Source organism: Lagopus muta, chromosome 3, assembly GCF_023343835.1.
Source record: "Lagopus muta isolate bLagMut1 chromosome 3, bLagMut1 primary, whole genome shotgun sequence".
Taxonomy (NCBI): domain Eukaryota; kingdom Metazoa; phylum Chordata; class Aves; order Galliformes; family Phasianidae; genus Lagopus; species Lagopus muta.
Window position 1 is genome coordinate 37,867,406 of NC_064435.1, and position 10,685 is coordinate 37,878,090.

Consider the following 10,685-nt stretch of genomic DNA (forward strand, 5'->3'; position numbering starts at 1 on the left):
GTTTTCTTTTGTCCAAACAGCCCAAATTCTCTCCTGCTTTCATCCTCCCTCTGCAAAGAGGACTCATGCACAACCCCACCCATAAGGACTCAGGATGAGGAGCAGCAAAGACTCCACCAGCAGAGTAAAGAAAGAAGCAGATGAACCAAAGAGCGCTGGGTACAGAATTATAGAATCATAGAACCATTTGAGGTAGAAGGGATCTTTGAGGTCCTCTACGCAACTCCCCTGCAATGAACAGAGACATCTACCTGCCTTTTTCTCTGACAATGTATATGCCTTACTGCTTCCTCACCACATCTCTTCTGCTCTTGAGGTTTGAACACTATCTGCAGGACTTATCTGCCTCTCTGTGCACTATGAGATGCCAGCCCTGGCTGGCTTTCGTCACAACCAGACTGCATAAATTTGTGACATTAAAAGTGTAGCAAATGAGGATGCAGACGTAGCAGCTGAGTGGGCAGGCTGAGTACAGATGCCTGCATGCAGAACTGTGGCAGTAGGAGCCAGTCAGCCCCAGAACGTGGGAAGGAGAATAATCATGATCCTAGTGAGCTATCTGTCCCACCACAGCATGCTGTTAGAGCACAAGCCAATAGATGATGACAGAACTGATGGTCAGAAAGGGAGGGTCAGTACTTGACCCAGAGGATTCATCTGATATGTCCAAAACCTGGGGGAAAAAAAGTCTATTTTTAAAGAACATCCTAACAGCAAAAGAGGCAGTGAATGTGTCACCTCTGGAGTTAGTCAGAGCCTCCCCAGCCATCCTACCAGGGCAGAGCCAGGAGGCCACAGTGTACCTGCCCAAAGCCCTGCAGCACACATGCTGACTCAGTGGCACAGCAATTAGTCTGTTATTCCAAGTGCTGAAACAAGTACACACATGCAGTGGCTGTTAAAAGGCTACCCCATCTCTTGAGGGTTCACTAACCAAGTCTGGCTGAGACTACTGAGGAACAGAGAGGCTGGCTTCCTTTTCATATGATTTTATGATAGTGATTTTGTACAAGATTTTATAATGATTTTATACAAGAGCTGTCTTTGATATACTTCTGCCGCTCCCAGAATGCACTTGAGCCTCCTTAATCTGAGTATCTGATGGACAGGCCAAGGTGGCAGAAAGCACCACTTCCATACAGTGACAGCACTGGGGTCCATGTTGGTCCTGAAGGACAAGGGCCTGGCTGTGCTTCAGACCTGGGGAGGCACAAACTGAAGTGTCTTCCTCTTATTGAGCTGGAGAGAACCCTTAAAGGTCACGTGCTCCAACTCTCCTGCAATGAGCAGGGACACCTACAGCTACATCACGTTGCTCAGAGCCCCATCCAGCCCGGCCTTGAATGTCTCCAGGGATGATGGGTCATCCACCACATCTCTGGGAAACCTGTTCCAGTGCCTCACTAACCTTAGCATAAAAAATCTTCCTTATATCCAGCCTAAATCTCTCCTATACCCACTCTAAATCTCCCTCTTCCCCTGGGAGAAGGGTACCCTTATGGAATTTCATTCAGCAGACTGTGTAAAGTCCCTTCACTTAGGCCCAGAAATGATGAACTCAAAGGGCAGCAAACGCAGAGAACGTTTTCCACTCTGAGGGTCTACCTCGAGGCAGAGAGCTGCAGAGCAGCACTTGTTTGCTTTGGCAGAAAGAGGGCTGGGAAGGAAAATGGTCACAAATAGAAACTCCAGGAGAAAAAAAAAAAAAAAAACTCTTTAAATTGCTCCACAGGGCCACGCTGCCCCTGACTCACGCCGACGCTGCACGCTTCCGCCGGAGCCCCCTGTCCCGACGGCCGGAGCTCTCGCCCACCCCGCCGGAGCCACCCGTAAAGGGGAGCAGCGGTACTGGGGGGGTCGAGGGGGATGTCGTAGGTGCTGCGTCAGCGGGAGCCCGGCGGCGATTGGGGGAGACCGCGCTCTGCCCGCGTTCCCTAATTATAAAGTGCCCGCTCCTCACACATTGCACCCGTTCCGCTCGGCTCGGCGCGGCTCGGTTCGGCCGGTAGAAGCCGCGGGCTGTCCGTCCCTCCCCCCTCTGGAGTTGCTCCGGAGGCGCTGGCCGCTCAGCCCCGCTACAAACACCCGCGGCTCGACGCCGAGGCTCCAGCAGCGAGGCGCTGCCCAGCGACCGCCGCGAGTCCCGAGGGGAGCGCTGTGTGAGTGCCCCGCGCCGTCGGGGCGGCTCTGCCGGGGATGCAGCGCCGGGCTCAGGCGGGAGCCGAGGCTCGGGCTTTGAGGGGGGTGCGGTGAGGGGTTTGGGACGAGCGCTTTCTTGGACGGCAGCCGTTCTTGCTCTTGCGAGAGTTGCACGCGGAATGCGGTTGAAAAAGCGTCGGCCGAGCTTTTTCCAGCCCCGGGGAGGGGGGGGGGGGGGGGGGTCAGAGTGTCGCGGCCACCGTCTGACCTCTCCTTCTTGCAGCCCCATGGCGTTGCTGCTGCGGCTCGGCTGCTCGCTGCTGGCGCTCAGCACCTGCCTGCTGCCGCGGGCGCGGGCGGACTGCGGGCGGGACTGCGCGGCCTGCGCCTACCGCCTGGGGCCCCGCGCCGACATCCACCCGCTGGTAAGCGGCCGGGCGGGACGGGACGAGGGCAGGGGATGGGGTAGGGAACGGAGCGGGACGGGGCGAGGGGGACAGCGGAGTTGGGTTGGAAGGAAACAGCGCAGGGTCCCCTCGCCGGGCAGCCTCGGGCAGCGGGGGAGGAACCGAGTTGGGGCTGAAGGGAACGGGATCTCGCGGCGAACTCCGAGTCCGCCCGGAGCATCGCTGTGTTCTATTGCGCTGGTGATGGAATTAGCAGCGTGCCCGTAATCATCCCTCTGACATTTCAACTCCTCCCGAGGTAAATCACGTTACAAAGCTCCAGAATGTTTTTATTATTATTATTATTTCATTCTTTCATGACGTTGAAATTATTCGATAATGCAGTCAGAGATACAGCACAACTTGCAATGTAAGCACAGGCGGACCGGGGTCCGGTGCCGGTGGTACCGCAGCTCCCGGCCGCAGATTGCCGCACTCTCAGCACCTCTCAGCGCTCAGGAAAGTTTTCGTCTTAAGGTCTCACAGGTTGTTTGGGAGTAAAAAGAAAGGATTGGGGCTGTTCTGTGCAGAGTTTGGAGCACTGAGCGCTTCTGCTTGAAGTGCTTGCTCTGAAAGGAAGGACTCGCTGGTAACCACAGTGGGTTTATAGTATTAGGATGGTTCTGAAGAAGTTCTGTTTACATTGTATATATTGCTCTGCATTCAAATGTTCCAGATTTCAATGAAGCTTCGACTTTAATGCTAACCAGAAAGAAGTGGCAGCTTGCCCTTTTGGAAGGAGGGCTGTGTGTTTGTTGTGGGTGTCTATGTAGTGTAGACATTCTCCTTTGCATACTTTCAGCAGTTATTCAAGAACTACATTTCCACCCATTAGCAACACTTATTAGTTTAAATGGGAAAAGAAGCAACGTGCCATAACATGTATTTCTTATCCAGGTACAGTTTCTGGAGGCAAATGTTTCTGGATACTGGTGTCTGGTAACACCAGAACTGATTTTATCATGTTGTATCTGTAAGATATAACCTGGTCATTCATATACGTTCATTTGGCAATAGGCTGTTTAAACTTATTGAGAAGGGAAGAACAGATTTATTCTTGCTTTGATTTAAATCAATTTCAAAGCCAGGCTGAAGCTGAGATCACATTCGCTTTATTGCACAAGTATAGCATATAGAAATAAGCATGGAGTGTGTGATAAAATAAATCACTGTGATGCAAAGTACAAAAGTCCATTTCATTTTCTTGTAATCATATCAAAAATTGTGTGCCAAGTTCTCAGGATAAAAGCGAGCTCAGTAGACAGGTAAGATCAGAGGTAGTGAGTTGGTCAGAAAGATGTTAAGAGAAAACTGTGCTGATATTTAGTTTCACACTTTTCAAACAGTTTGAGATCGTTAGGGAACATCATCCAGACAAAATAACTGTTTCCAGTACTGAAAAACTTGATGATTTCTTCTTTTTGCAGCTGAAGAGTTTGGTCTCACAAGTAAACTCCCCAACACAACAGAGATGGGAGCTAATATGTATGTTACTATTAACTGGTTACCTGAGATGCGTGCAAGTGCTGAAAACTTTGATAACTCTTGCCCTGAAAAATTTTCTTTACTGTCAAATACAGCTCAGGATGTTTTTCCCCTTTCTGATGATCACTGCCTTCTAAGTCAAGCCAGCAAAACCAGATGTTTGATTCTGCCTAAGAAAGTCTGTAGTTCTTCATTAGAATTGGCACACATATGAAAGATATGCTCCATAAATTAACAAATTGTATTATACAAAAATACAGCCTTTAGAGCCATGCACTGCATTGAAGGTGCAGAACAGTGTGATTCAGCTGGCCTCTTTGCAACAGTGATGCTATTTGATTTATTCCAAGTATCATAGAATCATAAAATGGTTTGGGTTGGAAGGGACCTTTAAAATCATCTCGTTTCAACCCTCTGCTATAGGCAGGGACACCTCCCTCTAGACCAAGTTGCCCAAAGCCCCATCCAGCCTGGCCTTGAGTGCTTCCACAATCTCAAAGCTTCACAGAATCATTTGAGTTGGAAAAGATCTTTAAAGGTCATCTAGTTCCACTCCCCTGATTCTTTTGTAACATAACTGAGTGTTACTTTTAATGATGCACATTCATTATGTAGTGAACCACAACTGGTTTATAAATTCCCACTATTAAACACAGTAGCTCATAAAAATTCACCCTGGTAATGGAGAGGCAAGGGCTGTCTTTGAAACAGAATCCTAGAGATGGCCTTGGAATTCAAGAGCAATAACCCAGCTTTATCCCCTCCCTTAAGTAGGTATTGCCAGTTCCTTCACGAAAGGATATGAAAAACTTCAGGCACAAAGAGTAGTCTTTCCAAGGCACTCAGCTTCTCTTTAGAGAAGCTCCCTTGTGGTCTTTTAAAAAGAAGAGGAGCTAAGACAAGGTTTGTTACTATCGAATCACCCTCAATAAACCACATCCGTTTTACAGGCATGTACACTAGAATGTGAAGGAAAGCTGCCTTCTGCCAAGGCCTGGGAAACCTGCAAGGAGCTGCTGCAGCTGACAAAACTGGACCTGTCTGAGGATGGAAACGCTGCTCCAGGAGATAAAAAAGAGCTGGATGAGAACCATCTGCTTGCCAAGAAATATGGGGGCTTCATGAAGAGATACGGGGGTTTCATGAAGAAAATGGATGAGCTCTACCACCCAGAGTCAGAGGATGAAGCTAATGGAGGAGAAATCCTGACTAAGAGGTACGGAGGGTTCATGAAGAAGGACTCAGATGACGATGCCCTGGCTAATTCCTCTGATCTGCTGAAGGAGCTTTTAGGAGCAGGGGATAACCCTGAAGCGGCGCATTACCGAGGAATAAATGAAAATGATGGAGACGTCAGCAAAAGATACGGCGGTTTCATGAGAAGCATAAAGCGCAGTCCAGAACTGGAAGATGAAGCCAAAGAGCTGCAAAAGAGATACGGTGGTTTCATGAGAAGAGTGGGCAGGCCAGAGTGGTGGCTGGATTACCAGAAACGGTACGGCGGCTTTCTCAAGCGCTTCGCTGATTCCATTCTCCCTTCAGAAGAAGATGGGGAAACTTATTCCAAAGAGGTCCCAGAGATGGAAAAGAGATACGGTGGATTTATGAGATTTTAATACCTTTCCCTTTATCCCTTTTGTCCTAAATGAGAGAGACTGCCTTATTGGTCATAACTTATTGTAATGTGTGCTTGTATTGTACAGTTTTTTTACCGTCCTGGTTAATGATGCAACCTGTGATCTATTGTTCCAGGTCCTGTGTTCTTTCAAGTCAAATAACTAATTCCTGGTTTAGTCAAGTTTCGGTCTGTGCTGTAGTTTCCATGCTAAAATGATTTTGATTACTGTATTCATTTTCTTTAAACAGGAAGTACGTCTACAGTAGAATTGCTTTACCGTATATACAATAAATTCTTCATCCTAATTGCATCAATTCTGAAATGCTTTTTTCTCTGTTATTTAATCAAACATATCATTTTTTTTCTTAATGGTGAGCGTAGTAACGCCAAACTGTTCTGTAATTACAGAATTTGTACTGCACACACAACACCTGAAATGAATTTTTGTTTTTAGTTTTCTCAACGACTTAGAATACCAGAATAATAAATATATGCTCTAAAGAGGATATTATTGTATTTTCTCTATCTGCTCTCATTCTAACCAATTAGCTGAATTCATTGTCCTTAACCATTTCACGTGAAAACAGTTCATAAACATGTTTTACTTAAAGCTCTAAAAACATTTCTCTATTCACAACACAGTGCCACAATTGTTTAGTGACAGCTGTTGCATTCATCCCATGTAAGACTGTGTGTTTGGCCTGTAAGTTACAGACACTGACTCAATCACCAGTAAGTGAATTGGTGCACAATAAACATGACCAAAAATTTCATTTAAAAAAATCGAAATTCTGAATTTATGGAGCACCTGATGAATGATTTCCTATGGAGCAGTTTTCTGTTTGATTCCTCAGCTGGTATAAAGCACTTTTACATTACTGAAATATGGGAAATTGCTGGTCAGTCTTGTCTATTTCAAGTGAAGTGTAAGTATGTATGAGAATAGATGGGAAACCCTTCACCAGTCTTCCAGCATTTGCAGTGAAGGGCGGCTCCCACCCCCATTTATGCTTCCTTGTATATTTCTGCCTGACTATTCTCTTAGCTTCCTAGATCAGATGTCAGCGCTTTTTCCCCACCTATGGCTGCTCGTTACCTCCCACACGTTAGTATGATAAAAATCTCCTTATCCACTCACACTGACAGTAATTTCAGGCCATACGGTCAAGACATTTAAAACCACAGGTCTTACACTTAACATTTATATAGACAAAATTCTCAAAGCTGTTTAAATATCTGACTACTATTGAAATAGCCTGTGGGAGCTAGATGTCTAAAACCACCCCTGTCTCAGGGCTTGGTATCTGTACCTTAGATTTGCACAGTAATTCCTACTGGCATAGGAAGCAGCTTAAAGGTCTGACTTTAACTTCAAGACAGCACGGTTTTCTAGGTACTCAGTACTTTTGAACATTAGTCTGAGTGAAGTGTCCAAATACACACTTATAAGCCTAATAGTTGTGACAACTTTTGCCTTGGCCTTCAGAGCATTCTCTGAAGCAGCCAAAATCCTGCCCACTCACAGGTGAAGAATGTGGAATGGGCTCCTGGAACACATCGCCTTGTAGGGTTTCGTCCAGAAGGACTTCAGGCTGTGCCACAATGCAAGCCAGGCTGTGGGGGGCATGCAGCAACAGGTGTGCTTGAAAATCACACTCCATAAGGAACTAAAATCACAATGCAGTTTCTGTCTTATATTCCAACATTTATTCACTTCTCCCTAGAGCTCACTCCCAATTTAGTTTAAGAGAGGCTCATGCCAGTCTTGTAATTGAAATGAGCACTGTAATGTAATTGAAACTGTTGCACTGATTTGGCAGTGGCCAAAGGTTTACCAGCTGTTGTCACCCATCCCTCATAGTTAACAATTTTATGATTTAAGGAGGAATGAAACTCCCAAAATTGAAGTGATCTAGCATGTACCTTGCAGAATGAAGTATTTTGTTTCCTCTTATTTTACATAGTAAGAAAGTACTTTACATTAAGTACACCTATCTGGATACAGGTGTGAGAGCATCTCACTCTTGGTCCATGTTCTGTAAGGATCCCATAATTTTCCTCTCATAGAACATCCCCGGGATTGTCATTTCTCCAAATGATTATTGAAACAGCTGTATAGCTTTACTGAAATGAAAGTAGAAAAGAGGAAAGCCTGGTATCTGGAAAGAACATTAATTACGAGGATATTCTCAAGGAAGAAATGTCACCCTGAGACCAAAAACCAAATTCTACATTCCTTCTGCCTGGCTTTTATCACTGTTCCCGGCATCTTTACATGGCAGTCAGTATCCAGAGTTAAGCCACATATGATATCACTGGTCTGAATACTAAGTATAACAAAAACTGAATATGAATAACAATGTGTGGAAGGATCCAGTCCTGCCAAAGGGCTTAATGCTTCTGCATTAGGAAGAAATTGAAAGAAAAAGATAGCCTAGTTGAGGTGGAGCAAGGATGAGTTGGGCTTTTTAATAGGCACTAACTAGAGCAAGGATGCAAAAAAGGATTTCCTGAATCAAATGGAATTCACATAGAGGGGTAGATCATGAGTGAGAGAGAAGCTAATGCATAGAATTGTTTCTGACTGCAACACTGCATGCAGCTGGAGCTCTGCCTTAAAGCTTAAGCTGAAATCTTGAGACAATGAGGAAAGGTCACTGTGCTATTCCCACATCTTACTTTGTGCATTCTCAGATGAGCCTGGCAGATTCTATTAGATGAAACATGCAAAGCACAACTTTGAATTTTCTATATATTTACTGTTAAACTATATTTAATATGTAGTACAATATACAGTAAATAGATATTAAAATGTTATTACAAAAATTACTTTGTAATTATTTGTAGGTATGATTATAATACTTTATAATTGTTTATAAGCATTTCATAAATACAAGAAATTATAACATAAATGTTCACTGTTTCAGATAATGGTTCCCCAGATAGAATAATCGTAAGAACACAAGTATGTTCTAATTTGATATACTGAAATAATTATTATTAAACTATTAAGTATTATCAAAAAAAGACAGGGTTCTCCTAGAAGGAGTCAAGTGGAGGGTCACAAAGATGATAAAAGGCCTGGAGCGTCTCCTCTATGAGGAAAGGCTAAGCTGAGCCTGTTCAGCCTGGGGAAAAGAACATTGTATCACAGGTGTATTGCAGTTATAGTCCACTACTCTCCCTGCCTGCTCAGGCTGGGGAGATATCCTGAACCCTGCTGTAAACAACAAACAGCATAGCAAAGCCAGCTGTAAGTCATTAATCCAAGCATTCAATTACTAATCCCATCAGCCTCATTTAAAGCACACTGACAGTTACATATCCAATTAACTGTTGCTATAGAAAACAAAATTGCTTAGAGATATTTGACAGACAAATCTTGAACAGCCCAGCAGGGATACAGAGTGAATTTGTTTAATTAGATCGTGACTTTACCTAAATTGAGCATTTACTGTAAGCCCTGCTGAAAGCACACAGTGAAATCTCTCAGAGTTAACAGGTCATCGCAAAAGAACATCACTGTGCTAAATGTTTTGTTAAAAGCACTGCACTCTGCTGCTTCCCCAGGGAGAAGTCTGGCATACCCTTGTATGAAGATTGTCAGTGGTAAACATTCTCATAGATATCAATGTCTTTATGCGTATGAATCATAGAATGGCCTTGGTTGAAAAGGACCACAATGATCATCGAGTTTCAACCCCTTGCTGCGTGCAGGGTTGCCAGCCACCAGACCAGGCTGCCCAGAGCCACATCCAGCCTGGCCTTGAATGCCTCCAGGGATGGGGCATCCACAGCCTCCTTGGGCAACCTGTTCCAGTGCATCACCACCCTCTGTGTGAAAAACTTCCTCCTAATATCTAACCTAAACCTCCCCCATCTTAGTTTAAAACCCTAAATCTGTCCCGTAAATCTCCTGTCTTAATTTAAAACCATTCCCCCTTGTCCTATCACTATCCACCCTCACAAACAGCCGTTCCCCCTCCTGTTTATACGCTCCCTTCAAATATTGGAAGTCCACAATGAGGTCTCCGTGGAGCCTTCTCTTCTCAAAGCTAAACAAGCCCGGTTCCCTCAACATTTCTTCCTAGGAGAGGCTCCTATATGTGTATGAGCATATGTGATCTTTGCCTCTTGCCTTTCTGCTATTCCTTTTGTCCTTCCACAGTCCCAGTGAGTGTTACTAAAAGATTGTGCAACAGTTCGTTTTCTGAGTACATTACAATGTATGCATTGATGTGCACCCAAATTTGCAGTGGGGTCTACATGCAGACCTCTGACCAAAGATCTTTATGATTGCAATCTCTAATTGCAGCATACTGAATTATGAAAGCTGTTCCTTCACTCCTATGAGGATCTGCATCCTAAATCTTTGATTTAATGTCTCTGCAAACATTCTAAAACAATTATTTGGGTAATGCTTTTTTTTCTCTTTTGTGAGAAGAAGACAATGGCAACAGAAGTCTAAATGACAGGTGAATCTGTCTCATAAAAGCAGTTGAGTCAGATAAGACACATAAGCATTTCTTAAAATATAGACAACAGTATTTTTCTGCCATGATCTGCAGTGTAAGTAGATTTTCCAGTGGGGCTTGCACATTTCTCCAGAATTCCATTTTCATTTCTGCAAATAACTAGCTGAGAAGTGTGTAAAATGGGGCTGAAATTTCTGCTGCACCACGTTTCCCCATCTAAAAAACTATTCAGAAGAAGAACGGGGTTGTATTGTACTTCTTGTTAATACAGCGTGCTGTGACAGCTAATGACACAGTTAATGTGACAAACTCATTCTCAGAAAGCAATTAACTCATTCTTTTCCTGTCAGTCAGAAAAAAAGCTGTCAGCTTCCATTTGAAGAGGAGTAGTAGAAACTAGCTGAAGCACAGAACCTTTATGGGAACCCATGCATACTTAAATTTTGGATCAGCAAGATCCAGAATACAGGAGATGTTTTGCTCATAGATATCTACCATACTGAGTTTTTCCATAGCAGAAGA

At 44.4% G+C, this 10,685-nt stretch overlaps 1 protein-coding gene across 1 annotated transcript; it reads left to right on the plus strand.

The window, feature by feature from the left end:
- The first annotated feature begins 1,976 nt into the window (after nt 1-1,976).
- PENK (proenkephalin) lies at nt 1,977-6,194 on the plus strand. The gene is made up of 3 exons (XM_048939955.1): nt 1,977-2,159; nt 2,423-2,564; nt 5,021-6,194. The coding sequence occupies exons 2-3, from the start codon at nt 2,427-2,429 to the stop codon at nt 5,684-5,686; spliced, it is 804 nt and encodes a 267-aa protein (XP_048795912.1). The 5' UTR covers nt 1,977-2,159; nt 2,423-2,426; the 3' UTR covers nt 5,687-6,194.
- The last annotated feature ends 4,491 nt before the right edge of the window (nt 6,195-10,685 follow it).